At 56.4% G+C, this 15,587-nt stretch overlaps 1 protein-coding gene across 1 annotated transcript in view; it reads right to left on the reverse strand.

Annotated features, from left to right (window-relative positions):
- Positions 1–10,379: 10,379 nt before the first annotated feature.
- The window catches only part of CSPG4 (chondroitin sulfate proteoglycan 4), a 40,199-nt gene continuing 34,991 nt past the window's right edge, over positions 10,380–15,587 (reverse strand). Inside the window, exons 14-15 of the mRNA XM_049613913.1 lie at positions 13,466–13,649; positions 10,380–13,167 (exon numbers count right to left, since the gene is read on the reverse strand). Of these exons, the coding sequence (XP_049469870.1) occupies positions 11,333–13,167; positions 13,466–13,649 (2,019 nt within the window). The 3' untranslated portion in view covers positions 10,380–11,332. The remainder of the gene's footprint in view (positions 13,168–13,465; positions 13,650–15,587) is intronic.

Consider the following 15,587-nt stretch of genomic DNA (forward strand, 5'->3'; position numbering starts at 1 on the left):
GGCTTCTACCCTCCCCCAGCCCAGGCAGCACCGTGGACACTGGATGGACATATTTCGCAACCACCCTGCATGCAAGAGATTATCAACATCATTTTACAGACCAGGAAATGGGGCCCAGTGAGGGAGGTGCTGGAATAGCCGAGCTGGTGTGAGATGGTAGCCAGGTCTGGGCCACCTGTGCTGGGAAGCCAACGATCGGTGCCTGAGGGAGGAGTTAGCCTCCTGGAGGCACCTGGGGCCTCCTCTGGGCTGACCTGGTCCCCCTGGCTGCTGTTTTGTCAGGAGTACAACAGGCGGGAGTAGTGTGAAGCTCCACTCCACAGCCCTGCTGCCCCCAGATAGCTACAAGTCCCCTGTTTCCTTTCCCTCCACCGGCCAGAGACAGGACCCTGGTATTGGGTGAGCGGCTGAACCCTAGAGCAAATCCTACCCTTCATGTCCTTATTCAAGGGATGTTTCTTAATTGCTTCCTGCTTCCATTTCTCTATTTATAACAGGAGTTGCAGATGGCTGTTAGGATTACATGAGCAAAACGCATCAGCTGGACAGTGCCTGCACATAGCAAGTGTCCAGGGGCTGGGATGACCAGCCTCTGAGCAGACCCTTGAGGGGACCTAGAGAGAGGCTGGGCCAAGAATATTGTTACCTGACTTCATAAGTGAGAGAACTGAGCGAGCCCTCTAAGGCCACACAGTAGGTAGATGGCAGGGTTGGGCCTGGGACTAGGCCCCTGACCACCTCCAGACCTTGAGCCTTGCCCCATGTTGCCACCATGTCTTCACGGGGAGCAGTCTCCTTGGGGCTGGCTGACTGTCGTGGTATTTGTCGGTCCAGGGCAGGAGGAGTTCACTGGGCTGTTCGTTGGTTGTCACATACATCATCACACACAAGAGAGCATGGCCCAAGAGTTAAGAGATGCAGGCTCATGTCAGGCCTTCCTTGGATGGATTCATCGGGCAATCTCAGGCAGGGTCACGGCTCGGTCTCAGTTTTCCTCAACGGATGTTAGCAGTTGTCACAATTACACGGGGCACGACTTCACGAGTGCGGGCATTGTCACTGCTCTAGGTGTGCTGTGTCCTTGAAGCCACACGGGCCAGCAGGGCAAGGGTGGGGCCAAGTGCCCAACAGCTAACACTGAATGGCTACTGTGTGCTGCTAGGTGCTGGGCATCGGGCTAAGCGGCTCCCATGAGTTATCTAATTCCCCACAACTGTCTGGAAGGTGAGAATGATTGCCAACATTCCCAGCAGACGGAGGCTCAGAGGCATGGAGTCACCTGTGTGAGGTCGTACAGCTGCTCACGGCATCGCGTTGAGGCTGAAGTCTGCCTGGGCCACACTGTGCCCTTCCAAGGTGGGCAGGCTGGGGGCAGCTGTCCTGCTGGAGAGTGAATGCACTAGTGCTGGGAACAGAGGGGAGCGGGGAGATGGGCGGTATGTGGCAGGCACTGGGTGTTGGTGGCTGTGTGCCTTCAAGTTAGCAGGTGGAAAGGCAGAGGGCCTGGCCCACAGAGCGCACAGAGCAAATATTTGTTGACTGATAGTTTTCTGTAGGGCCTCTGGCTGGAGAAGGATCTGGCCACGGAGAGTGGGCTGGGCAGATGAAGCCAGGGATAGAGAGCTGGGGGTCGGGGACAAGACTCAGGTGTCTGGGAAGGAACTGAGTCAGGAGCCTTTTCGCTTGAGGGGCCAGTATGGCGGGTGAGAGTTGGTAGGGAAATGCCAGGACTGGGTCTTGTGAGTGCCAAGGCTGAGCCGGAGAGTGGGGGGGCCCAGGCCCTGGGGCTTTTATGTGGGGTAGGGGGGGCAGGCAGAGGAGGGGGATGGGGTCTGCGACTGCACCCGCTATCCCAGGCTGTGTGCATCCACCTGTGTGGTCACCGAGTGCCTGTCAGCATGTGCGCCTGTGCTTGTGTGTGGGTCCCCATGGTGGCACCCGTGCCCGTAGTCATTTGGCCACATGTGCTTTTCCCTGTGCTCCCCAGCCTGGAAGAGCAACACCTCTCAACCTGAAGCTCAGGCCCAGACTTGCAATTGGGCTTAACTTCTCTCTTTCACTCACATTCCACATCCATCCACGAGCAAAGCCTTGTGAGCTCCTCCAAAGAGACCCCGAATCTGACCTGTGTCACCATCTTACTGGCCAAGCCACCAAGATGCCCGCCTGGATCACTGTGGTAGCACATCACTGTGGTAGCCTCCAAGCTGTTCTGCCTTCTCTACCTTTTTCCATCCTCCTGATGGTCCAGTAGGAGTCAGAGCCATCTCTTAAGACCCTATTCTAAATCAAATCATGTCTGACCCTGCTTTCAACCTCCAGGGCTTCCTGCCATTCTTAAGTAAGCCAGATTCCAGATTGCTACCACAGCCCACAAGGTCCCTTTCTGATGGAACCTTGGACACCTGTCCCTTTGGCCACATAACTCCAGACCTACTGTACTCTTATTCCTCACCTAAGCCCAGAATGCTTACGCCTCAGGACCTTTGCATTTGCTGGTCCCCTCTGTCTGGAATGGTCTTCCTCCCAGATGTTTGTGTGGTTTGAACCTCAGTTAAATTCAAGTCGTTGCTTCAAATGTTACCTCTTTGGAGAAACCATCTCTGACCATCTAATAAAGAGTCTTCCTAGTCCTAGTGCTCTGTCCCCTTGCCCTGCCTTACTGTTCTTCGTTTTACTTATTATCAATTGGCAATTGTATGCATTTGTGTTTCAAGTGTATACAAAAATAGAGAAACTAATATGATGGATCCCCATGTGCCCATACCATAGCCTCAGCAATTACCAACCCTGGGCCAGTATTTTACTCCCCCACATCCCTTGCTTCCAGCAAATGCCAGACATCACAAATTCTCATCTGCAAATAAATACTTCTGTGCAAAGTTAGATTTTAAATATATCTGTTTGTTAGAAGGCAACCTTCGGGGGAGCTGGTGTTTGTCTTGTTCACTGCTGTATCCCCAGTGCCCAGGACGGTGCTCAACTCACAGCAGGTGACTTGGGATGTCTGCAGGGCTATGCCTCAGAACCCCCTTGTGTGGGTTCTGGTTTGCACAGGTCAACCGATGTCAATTGAGTGCGTCTGCACGTGCCTATGTACACTGATGCATGGGGCAGTCCTGTGAATATGTGTGTGCGTGCACGTGTGTGTTGCAGCGTCTGGTGGCCAAAAGCATGCTTCCTCACTGACATCATCTCCACATACCACCCCCCTTGCCCCCCAGGATCCAGGGACTTGCTCTGGGGAGTATTTCCCTCTTTCTCAGCAAGGTATGGCATAAGAAAGGGTGGGAGGGATGCATGCACCAGTCCCTGCTCATTCCTCTGGAGGGCTGGGTTTGAGGCCAGTGTGGCCTGGAGAGCCCCTCATCCTCCTCTGGCTGGTAGGAGGCTGTGCCATCCCAGGCAGTAGAATAGGCAGCCTCCTCCCTCCTGGGCACTGAAGCCCAGCCCAGTTGGGCTGGCATCAGCTGGGCAGGGGTGGGGTAGGTATGTATGAGGGGTGGTGGTATCCCAACCAGGCTGACTCCTGAGGCTCCTAGGGTGACCCCTGGGTAGTTGGGGAACTGAGCTCACTCACCTGGGTGAGAGTTCTGGCCCAGGGGCTCAGCAGTCACCCAACCCTCACCCCGGTTCTGCATCTTAAAGGGTTGGCCCTGGCAGGAGGGCAGTGTAGAAGGACATGCTTCCAGCCCAGTACCAGGTTTACTCAGGGCAGCTACTCCCTATTAGACTGTGAATTGCACAGGAGCTTCTCTCAGCCTGATCCCCAGAGCCCCTGTCTGCCCCAGGGCCAGTCTCCTGTCCCTCTGGCTCTACACCATCTTGCCCTCCCCCTCATCCCTGCCCCCTGCTGTCCCCCGCCCACCCCGTCTTGTTTTGCTTTAAGCTTGGCTCTCTCTGTTCTTCAGGGGACAGCCCAGGCTCCCCCCCCTTCAGGAAGGCCCTGTGTTCTGGCCCTCCCTGGGCCCACCGGGCCCATCCTCCCTCCAGCCCTGCCCTCCTCAACCGCCCTCCTCCACTGGACAGGGAGGTTCAAGTGGGACTCCTCCCTCTTGGGTCCAAGGGGTCAAGCCTCCTCCAACGTCTTCCAGATCAATGGGGTGGGGTGGAGGAAGGGAGGTCAGAGTGGCTTGTACTGAGAACTTGACCCCTTGCTGCACACCTCACTCTCCTTACCAAAGTCCAGCAAAGGAGAATGCCTTGATGTCCCTCTTTTCCAAATGGGGAATGCATTTGGCCTTCCAGGACTGAGCATTTGTTTAGCACTTACTATGTGCCAGGCACTGTTATGGCCGTAATAAATTATAGTAATAACAGTAATGTCAACTTCGAACATTTGTTAAGCTTCTGCAATAGGATAGACCCATATGTTAGGCAATTCAATAATAACCACCATTATAACAGCACTAATAATAATAGTCAATATTTATTGAGCATTTACTATTGTGCCTGGTGCTGTTCTAAGAGCTTTGCCACAACACTGACCCTTTGAAAAGCAGCCTTGGTCAGATGCACTGTTTTGACAGGTTCTAATTCAGGCAGAGGAGTGGAGCCTCTGGCTAACCACACAGGATTCACGGCAGTAGGAATTGGGAAATGGGCAGAAATGAAGACAGGAGGCGGGGCTGAAGGCAGAAAGCAGGTAACAAGCTCTCCCAGGCCTGGCTCTGTACTTTCTAGGGTCAGATATCCCATCCACAGGTAGGTGGACTTCTACAAGTTCATTGGGTAGACACAATCACCATCTCTGCCCTCCCTCCTTCAGTTCATGGGTTCTGTCCCCAGACTGAGGTTTTCAGGCAGCTCATGGGGCAGAGGGGATGAATTTCTGGGGCCTGGAACCTTCTTGGGGTCCAAGAACCCTGCCCAGTTGCCTAGTCCAGGAGCCACACCCACAGGGCAACCTTCCTAGCAGGGCTGACTCAGAAGGAGCCCTTCCGCCCTGACTCACAGCCTTCCAGGAGTGCTCGGGCTTCACCAGCCTCGCCCACCTGTCTGCTTGCTCACCAGGCCTTTAGAAGAGGCTACACCTTCCCCAACAAGACCCAACAGGGTTCCTTCTGCTACTCTCTGGTTCTTGGAGGGCTCTGCGCTGGCCAGCATGTCTGGCATCTCTGACCCACACACTTGCCCTGATGCCTCTTTAGGTGCTAGGAATCCCACTGCTGAAAGATGCATCTTTGGCATCTGGAAGGGTTTCAATCCTCCAGGAGGTATGCTGGGTGATTAAGGTGAGTCACTCCTCTAAGGTTGGGGCCCTGAGACCTCTGACTGAATGCGGGGTCCTCTGGGGGCACCCATGGCTCGGCTCTGCTCTGTGCCCCTGAAGGTTGGGATCAGGTGAGCCCTGCAGTGGCAGGAGCAGCTGGCACAGGGGCCAGTGGATCCTGGAGGTTCTGATGAGGAGCTGTAGTGACAGGGGAAGGCTGAGTGTAAGGGGGTTCTGGGTTGTGTTCTCCTCCTGTCCCATTCAAACAACTTTGATTCTATCGGTGGCAGGCTCCCACATATGATTTGGTTAAAGTGTTCTGCCCATGGGCTTCTGAGCGGAGAGACGCCAGGTATCTGGTGGGGAGAAGGCCATGGGTGAGCATGGAGGAAGAGAAGTGAGTGCTGAAGGGTCTGGCAGGGACAGATTAAACCAGCGCCTTAGGAATTTAGGGCCTGGGGCCAGGTCCGCCTGGGCCCTGGAAGGGGTCTAGGGGCCAGAGCAAGCAGCTGGGAGCCCAGCCAGCATTCCTGGGGATGAGAGAAGCCAGGGGAACCAGATGGGAAGCCATGAAAGAGGGGTCTGGGTGAGATTGGTGGTCAGAGACCTTTTGGCCTGCGGGAAGAGAGAAACTATATTCTGGTAATAGATATCTACTGAACATCTGCTATATACCTAGCCCTGGGCCAGGCTGGACACTGCTCTGATGGGCACACAGCATTAAACTATATTTACTGCAAGGTGTGGAGGGCCGGGGGCCTTGGCAACCTGGGAGGGGAGGGGAGTTGGCCCTGAAGGCACTCAGCACCAGGGTGGCACACAGCCTGGGGGCCACGGCTAGCATTTGTTCTGGGAGCCAGAAGGGACAGTTAGTGGTCCAGCCCTTCTTGTTCCCCAGCCCTCTGCAGGACAGGATGGGGTACTCTGGGAGGTGCATCCCCTCCTTCTTGATCAGGCCTGGGCAGTAGCCTGGCAGGCAGTTTCTTTCCCCCTCTCCTGCCGGCTGCTGCTGCTGCTCTACTGTGGGGGACACCCGATGCACTGACTGGGGACCTTGGCTGGACCCTTCCTTTTGTCTCTCCTTCTGTAGGTGGAACCTGGACAGGTGGGGACGGGGGGACTAGCTGGGTTGCAGAAGGCAGGTTGGTAGGGGCTGCTGCACTTTCTGGGACATGTCTGTGGGAGATAGGGTGGGAGTGGGCTGCTTCCGCAGACCCTCCCCACTGGATCAGACCTGGCTAGCCTGGCCCTCCTCTGCTTCCCTCTTGTCCTGAGTGGAGGCTCCTGGAGCAGGAACCCCCACATCAGAGCCCTATCTGCCCAGATCTGTGGGGCACCTAGGTACTTCAAATGGGTGTGGGGAAGGATGGACAGCTTGAGGTGGAAGACAAAACTCTGGAACTAGATCACGTGGCCTGACCTCTTTCAAGCTCTGTCATTGACTGGCTGTGATCTTGGCCTGGTCTCTGCCTCTTGCAGCTCAGTTTCTCCAATCGAAGTCAAGGGGGATGACTTAAGTCAACGTGTCTTAAACTTTACTGGTTGGTTGTCTAATCACCTGGACCTTGTTAAAATGCAGGGTTTGACTCAGCAGATCTGGGGTGAGGCCTGAGAGTCCTCATTTTTCTTTTTCTTTTTTAAAGATTTTTAGTTTTAAGTACTATGTCCACCCAGCATGGTGGACTCATAACCCCCAGATCAAGAGTTGCATACTCTACAGACTGAGCCAGAGTTCACAGTCCTCATTTCTAAGAAGCTCTCAGGTGCTTCTGATGCTGCTGGTCCATGGACCCACTTTGGGCAACAAAGGCTTAGACAACCCATCTAGTTTGGGCCTTCAGGACCCAGAGACTGGGTCACTTGATCCCTCTCTGACCTCACAAGGCATCAGAAGGAAGCCTTGGGATTAGCTCTAGGTTTTGGGCTAACAGAGCTGGCAGTGCTCAGGTTGGTGGGGCATGGGGCACCACCAGCTGAGGCCGCATTTGGGTAGACAAGTTCTTTCTTGGTCACTGGTCGATTTAACCAAGGGTTACTTTTGTCTGTAGGGGGTCTTAGGACATCTGCCTTGTGAAGGAACACAGCACAACCCACAAATTATCCTGGTGGCCCTCGGAGGAGCCTGCATCCTTTATGAGCACAGCAGCTATCGGTTAAATGCCGTACCTCGTTACACCGAGATAGGAAATGTAACCAGGAGGTAGTTGGGCATGCTTAGCTTTAGCAACTGCATGGCTGCCCCTTCCATGGAAAGACCCGACACACTCTAAGGAGAGAAGGAGGCTGATAGAGCAAGGTGCCTTCCCACTCTGGCCTTCCCCTCACCAGCCAGTTGACACGGCTGGGTTAGGGCACACATCGTGGTGTGGTAGTTACTCATTTGCATGTCTGGGGCTCTTCAGGAAGGGGTGGGTGGATTCCTATGTGCATCTCCCACAGCAGTTTTGGCACAAAACGCCCTTGCCAATGCCTGACTAATCCTAGCGGTAACTATACAGAGATGGTGTTAACTACAACGGAGCCTCGGGGAGGATAAGGGCTGTGGAGAGAGGGGTCCAGCAGGTCTGGTTAATGTCCTGGCTCCATCCGTTTGCCAGGGCATCTTCACACGTTATGGCAAGGAATGGGAGATCCAACCAGAGAACTCTGGGGGCTGCCCAGGTACCTCCTTCCCTTTAAGATCCCGAATCTTCAGGGCCCAGAGGAAGATGCCAACACCCCTGGCAGTTCCCATTGGTCAGGAGAGGTGCAGGGCAGGGTCAAGATCCATTTTTCTTGCTTTCTATTGGAGGATGATGGTTCCAGCTCGGTGGGTTCTACAGCTGCCATAGCAACTGTGGGCCAGCTCCTAGCATGAGGGGAGGGGCACAAAGGGAGCCCCTTCTTTAGCATCTAATAGGCTAGACCATTTAGGGTGGTGGGCAGGACTTCTAAGCTAGGGACCCTAGGAACTGGGCCCTCTGTCAATCCCTACCCTGCTTCCCACACCCCCTCCACCACCACCCCTCCCACTGTGGGTTCACTTCTTGGCTCTGCTGATGTCAGCTTGGGTCTCTGGATGGGCAGGGAATCCTAGCCCTTGGTTCCATATGGCCAGCTCTGGGGACTGTTGGGAGGGCCACAAGTGAGGGGTACTATCTCCAGAGTTTGTGTGTGCGGCTGTATATATTGTGTGGGTGTATGTTATTATGTAGGCAGGTATTTATGTCTGTGTTGTGTATCTGAAGGTCTAAAGGTACACAGCTGTTTGCACAAGTGCAGCGTGTGTGTGTGTGTGTGTGTGTGTGTGTGTGTGTGTGTGAAGAGGGTCAGAGGCTCCCAGACTTTCCTAAGCACTTGTACACAGGCTGGCTCCTTAAAGCTAGGCGATAGTGAGTTATTTTGCAAAGTGGATAGCAACCCTTTTAAGTCTTGGGTGCATATCTGAAATCTGCAAGGGATTTGCATAAACTGAGGCCCCACATTTAGATTGGGTTCCAAGTTTGGGATTCCAGTAAAAGACCCGCTCCCAGGTCCTCATGGAGCTGCTTGCACTATGCCCTGGGTGCCAGCCCGCTGTCCAGCACAGGCTTAAAGGAGCTGGAGCAGTGTCAGCTGGTGCCAGCTCACTGGGGGCAGGGCAGGCTGGGCTGAGTGAACAGAGAGGGTGTCGTCAGTCCTCTGGGGGAAATCGGAGATAAGGCCAGATCCTGCCTGGCGGGTCTGTCACCCTTGTCTCAGCTTACACTCCCAGGGAAACTGGGTGGAGACTGGCGCCAGATATTAGGGCCCTGAGGATCTGGCCCTGAGCTCCAGGAAGAGGCAGGGAAGAACGTGGGGTGTGGTGTGGAGACACCCTTGGCAGGGCCCCTGTGTGAGGCTGGCCTGAGGGGTGCTGGAGAGACTAGGTTGTAAAAGGAAGCCAGGCCAGGATTTTGAGCCTCTGGTGTAGAGGGATCTCTATGGGGGTCCCTCTCTATGGGTCCTGGCAACTTCCTTGGGGGCAGACTCTTCAGTGTGGCAAGAAGAGCTGGCTGGGCCTCAGGGTCTGGTCTAATCTAATGCTGCTTTGCTGTGTGTGGCTGGACAACCCCCTAACCCTTTCTGACTCTCAGCCTGCCCTCGATCCTCTGGGGGCCCTTTCAGCAGTGAAAAACCAGGATTCCTGGTGTCCTGCCCAAATCTTGTGAGTGAAGGAGGATCTAAGGGGATGTCGAGATGTTAAAGGGGCACTGAGAAGCGTCCCTGCAGGGAGCTGTAGGGGCAGCAGTGGAGAGGAGGGAGTTTCCTCTCTTGCCCTAGTTCCTGGTTCAGATGTTACAGATACGGAGACACAGGGAAGAGGTGACTCTGGTCCCCAGACACTGGTCAGCTGCCAAAGGCTGGCTGGGACTCTCCACCCCAATGTGGCTGTGCTCAGGTCCCCTGCTCCCACCCCGAGAGCTGCTTTTTCTCTGAGGACATCAGCCTACTGCCAGGGCAGTATCACCTGGGACCCAGAATCTGTCCTTTTCACCTGCAACCCTGGGAGACCCTCAAAAGGGAGAGGGGCAGAAGGTGACAGCTCCTTAGCAGCTCATAGAGGGTCTTCTGGAGACCCTGTATCTCAGCTCCATCTCTAACCAGATGACAGCCTCTCGGGACAGCTGGTTTTTCAGAATCCTTGCTGCTTACCCTACCTTCGAGAAGGAGCACCTTTGTCTTCTTGTTGGGGGTGGAGACCAAAAGAAACCTTTCTTGTGAAAATCTCCAGGGAGCCAAGGGAAGGCACCTGTGGCAGGCCCCTCTGTCTCTCCAGCAGTATCAGGTCCCAGCCTTGGGGTCCCTTTCTCCCCCTTGGTCTCCTCACCTTTGCTCTCTAACCTCTTGAGAGTGGGGAGGGACAAGGCTGTTGAAGCCAAAACTCAGGCAAAGAAATCTATGGCTGGGACACTGAATATATCTCCTGATTTAATTGCTTCCTTAAGCTCCTTGGAGAAGGCCTAGCCTAACTCTACTAAACCAAAGGGCTTTGGTCCCATCCCACAAAGACTGACCCACCTGCCTATACAGGTGGGGACAGAAGAGATCTGAAAGGCCCAAGAGGTGGAAATTTAGGGCTCGAGTAGCCCTGTCTTGCCTGTTTGCTGAGGCCTGGTAGGATGGCCTGCCCCAGGGGAGTGCAAGCTGGTGTGGACAAGGACCCAGTGCATGGTCAGACAAATGACACACAGCTGTCCAGAACCTCCAAAGCACCATTTATCCAGGCCCATGGACTTGAGTGCCCCCAATGGCTCACCCCCCAGTCCTTGGGGGAGCACAGGCATTACAGTGGCCCCTGGCCTGAGACCCTACATGCTCCTCAGCCCCGCCTGTTCCCGGGCCACAGACCCATACTGCCTACCTAGCCCTCAGCCCATCAAGGCGGGGCCCTGGGAATGAACTGGCCTCAGACCCTCCTCCATCCCACATTCTCAGGGCTCCATTAGTCTGGGCTAGCTCAACACTGTGTTAAATAGCTTCCTTGCAATCCCTCTTAAATAAACCCATTCCCAGAGCAACCTGCCTTACCTTGCACCCTGAATATATTATTCTACTGGCTTATGTCTCCTAGAGAGTGGAGGGTCATTCTCCTCCTGCCCTCTGCTCCAGGGAATACCATCTCCCTAAAAAACCAGGGGAAAAAGTTTTCCCGTCAACCCTGGGGCAGAGACAAAGGGAGCCTTGGCTTGGAGTGGAAAAGCCAGGAATCCCTGTCTATCTTCCCTACCCTCTCTTCTCCTTGACCTCTTAGCAGCCTGGGTCAGATGTGACTTACCCAAGATCACAGACCCAAGATCCAGAGTCCTGATATATCTAGGAGATCACTCTGGTTTTGACAGCCCAGACTAGCTCCAGGGCAGGGGGACTGACTCTAAGCCTGCCTCTGACCTTGGCCCCCTTGCAGTTCTCCAGGCATGGAGAAAGCTGGGGAGATTCCAGCTCTTGACTCTACTTGGTCCTGCACCCCTGGGACTTCCTCCCAGCACCCTCCACCTCAGATGTCCCCAGGTATCTCTGGCTCTGGGGATACTCAGACAGCACCAGGGCATGGGAGCAATGGGGCCGGGGCCTGAGCAAGCCTGTCCCTGGCCTGATCAGCATCTGGGCCCAGGCCAGGCCTCACACCCAGTACTGGCCGTTCTTGAGAGCAGGGTTGGGTGTCCGGCAGAACTGTAGGAGCTCTGGGTCAGGCTGGCCCCCTGGCGGGGGCCCCTGGCTGGGCACTGCGGTGAGTGGGATGGCTTGGCCTGGCTCTACCTTGCGGAAGGTCTCGGTGTCGCTGGCTAGGCCGTTGCGGGGCTTGGCGGTCAGCACCTGGACGTCGTGCTTGCCCGTCTTGTTGCGTTTGCGGAGGTAGAAGAGCAGGGGCAAGATGAGTGCCAGGAGCAGGAGGACCAGGCACACGGGAATGATGACACTGAACATGTTGGCCTCCAGGAAGCCCAGGAAGCCCCTCCTGGCCACGGTGGGCACGGGGCTGGAGGCTAATGGGCCTGGCTCGCCCGTGGGGGTGCTGCTCTCTGGGTTCCTTGCTTCTGTCTGAGCAGCCTCGGGGAGACTGAGCAGGGCCACACTGTAGGGCCGGGCTGCATTGTAAGGCTCAGTGTCAAAGTCCAGTGAGGCCACAGCAGGGGGCACACCACGTGCCCACAGCTCCAGAGTGAGACTGTCGCCTGCGGGGCCAGGGGACCTACCCTCTGGCCTGCCCACCTCCAGCCCCAGCCTTCCATCCTCAAGGTCCCGCTGGGTGAACTGCTCCACAAGCTGGCTGTCCCTGGGCTCCGTTCTGGCCCGGGGCACTCGGACCACGCGGCCATGCCGGGGTCCCGCCAGGAGCCGGAAACGGGGCACACTGCCCGTGCGGTTGGCCAGCTCGCCCGCATCTAGGACGGTGGAGTCCAGGCGCAGGGTGGCACCCTGGGGCCATGGCCCACCCGCCCACACTCGCAGCAGCGCCCTGACGGTGACATTCACTGTGGCCGACGCGTTGGCACCTCTGGCCAGTGCCAGGACGCTGAAGTGGTCGCGAGAGGAGGAGAAGTTGGTGAAGGCGAAGACCACCTCCCCCTGGTCTACCTGGAGCTGGCTGAAGGCCGTGGCCGGCTGCCCGGCCACCAGGAGCTGCCCGAACCGGGGCCCCCTGGTGAGGCGGTAGGCTGCGTCTGGCTCCTCCCGGTCTGACACCACCTGGAGCTGCTCCCGGCTCAGGGAGGAGCGCCCCAGGGCCTGGGGCACCTCTAGGGGCGCGCGCAGCCACACGTCGATGGCCGCCGGCAAGACGTCCACGGCCAGGGCCACGGGCAGCGGGGGGCTGGCCCCGTCAGACACGCTCAGCTGCACGATGCCGGCCACGCTGCTCCCGTTGGCCACGAAGGCCAGCCGCCCCGCGTCCACGTCGGCCTGCGTGAAGCGGATCACGGGCCCCGGGCCGGCCCCCGCCAGACTCAGGAAGCCGTTGAGGGGGGCCCGCTGCACCTCGTACTCGATCTCCCCGGGGGCCGAGTCTGGGTCCACCACACTCAGCTGGGCCCGGGAGACCGGGGCGCGGGAGCCCCGGGTGAGCCGCAGCGGCACGGAGGCCTGGGGCCGAGGCGGCCGCTCGTTCACGTCCCGCACGGTGATGGCGAAGGCCTCCGAGGTTTGGGGGCCCGAAACGGAAGCCCCCGCCGGCCCCTGGAGGTGGGCGCGGAAGCGGAAGCCATCCTGCTGGGTGCCCCCGCCGCCATGGGCGTAGACCAGCTGCCCTGTGGCCAGCTCGGACTGCAGGAAGTGGGGCCGCCCGGCATCGAGGGGCTCCCCAGACACCAACAGCTGGCCCCGGGTGGGGAACTGTGTGATTTGGAAGAGTACGTCGTGCTCTGGGCGCTGGGGTGATGGAATGGTGGCCAGGAGGTTGGAGGCATCAAGGGCGTCCCTGGTGATCTCCGCCCGCTGGCCTTCAGGGACCCAAAGACCTGGAGGTGGGACATAGGCTGTGAAGGTCCTGTCCACTGAAGAAAGACCTCAGACCCTCAGACCAGGACCCCTGGGGCAAGGTTGTGTCTCTTCCGTCAGACCAGGGACCCCAGGGTGGGGCTCAGGGTACCCCGGAGGATAAGGATCATGTCTCCTCTCTAACCTCAAAGCATCCCCACCTACCCACTCTCCCTATAACTTTCCAGGTCCTGGGGACTGACATGGGAGCTGCTGACCCTGGCCTTGTGTGCCCTCGTCTCTCGGCCCTCCCAGTGTCCCCCAAACTTTGCTGTTCACCTTTGTTACTCCAGAGGCGGCTGGGGCGCTGGGGACAGGCAGCCTCGAAAGACACAGCCACAGCAAGGGTGGTGGCCACATCAGGGGCTGGGGGTGATGACAGCTGGAGCTCCACGGCGTCACGGACCTCCCAGAAGGGCTCAGGGGGCATCTCGTGCTCATACAGAACAGTCCCAGCATACACCTGTGGGGAGACCCCATTTTGGGATGAGAAGCGGGTTCAGCCCGTGGTGGCTGGTAGCCCCCTCCCAGGGCGGCACTGGCACTGGGTGCTCCAGTCTCCTTGATGAACTCTCGGTGCCCAGCCTCACTCCCGGCTCACCTGGCTGTGCCTCGCTTTAAGTCGGTAACCCGTGCTCTTCCTCACTAGCTCAGTGGGTCACCGTTGGCAATCGTGTGGCAGTGAGGTGACTGGCTCTGGAGCCAATGCCTTGTCAAATCTGGGCTCTGCTGCCTCAGGCAAATCACCTCATCTCTCTGAGCCCCTGGGGAAAGCAAAATTCTATCCACGCTTCTCTCAGCAGCTGGTTCTTCCACTATTGCACTAGGTCCCTGCCCCTCTTCCCCGCCGAAGACACCAGTCTTACCATTTCCCTTCTTTCTCCTGTGGAGACAATCCAGCCCCCGCCCCCCACCCCCAGCAAGGGAACAGTCTCATCATTACTCAACCATGTAGTTATTCTCCTCCATCTTAAAGAAAAAACTTGTGACTTCACTTTTTCCAACATTTGTCACCCCTCCCATTTTGCTCTCCTTTACAGCAAAACTCCATAAAGAATAGTCTTTAATCTCTCCCAGGCTGCTGTCTCCTGAACTCCATACTCACATATCCACTTGCTTCCTGGCCGCTCTGTGCAGATGGACAGACCCCCTACCTGCACACCTCTCCTAGTCCCTCCCACTTCATGTGGTGGCAGCTCTGTTTTTCCAGAGGCTCAGGCTCAAACCCCTGGAGTCATCCCAGAGTATTCTTTCTCTTGCATACTGTCACTTCTGGCCTGGATTATCCCCATGGCCTCCTGTGTGCCAGCTTTGACCCCTGCTCCCTCCCTCTACAGTTGTTCTTAACACAGAAGCCAGAGTGAGCCTTTTAAAATGTACGTGAGGCTATGTCACTCTTGCTCAGATAGTGCAGTGGCTCCTCATTTGGCCACAAAGATCTGACCTGGTTACCCCTGTGACCTCACCTCCTACCCTTCCCACCACGGTGTCTCCATTCCAGCCACATCTGCTGTTCTCTAGGGCTGTTTGCATGTTAAACACCTAGGAATATTCCTCGTTTCCATAAAGAAATCTGCTCTCTCCCCCTTGTGATTCAAACGTGTCCTCTTGGCTTATCTTTTGTTTTTCCCTTTTAGGAAATGTAGGAACTGTTGTCCTCTTCTCAGAAAAACAGGACTTGCACAATACTAAGATGGAAACTGGGATCCCAGCATGCAGGAGACTCTAGGACAGGGGGGTTGTGATGAACTGGAGAGGGGTGCCCCATCTAACAGGGGAGCCATCCATCCTTTGAAGGGGGTGAACCACAGTTCTAAAGGGGGCACAGACCAAGGCTGAAAGGGGCTGCAGACCCAGGCTGAAAGGGGCCGCTGTTCCTCAGCTGATTGCGGTAAGAGGGAACACAGCCTTTTAAGAACCTGGAAATCAGGCTTGTGTGTGTGTGTGTGTGTGTGTGGTGTGTGTGAAATCCCCCAAAGGGGATATGTCGATCATTAATTTAAAAATATTAAATGCATTGTGCAGGCCAAATAAAACACATCTGTGGACCAGATGTGGCCCATAAGGACGGTCAGCTATAACCTGTGGCCCAGGCTGAAGGGTGGCAGGAAGGAAATCGAGGCCCCTAGGAGTGGGGTGAAGGCTGGATGCCTGGGTGCAAGGAGCTTCCGTGGATGGGAGGCATCTGGCTGGGGGTGAGGCAAATCACAGGCAAGACAGGGAGGGGGTCTCTGAGCTCCAGGAGCAAACAGTGTCCTCTGGCGAAAGAAATCTTGGACTAGCAGTCAGGAGCCATAATCCTGGTTTTGTCTCTTACTAGCCACATCCTCTGAATAGTTGCCTCGTATCCTTAAGCCTCAGTTTCCTTATCTGCAAAACAGGACACCTGATCTCTGACCCC

The sequence above is a fragment of the Panthera uncia genome (genome assembly GCF_023721935.1).
Source record: "Panthera uncia isolate 11264 chromosome B3 unlocalized genomic scaffold, Puncia_PCG_1.0 HiC_scaffold_1, whole genome shotgun sequence".
Lineage (NCBI taxonomy): Eukaryota > Metazoa > Chordata > Mammalia > Carnivora > Felidae > Panthera > Panthera uncia.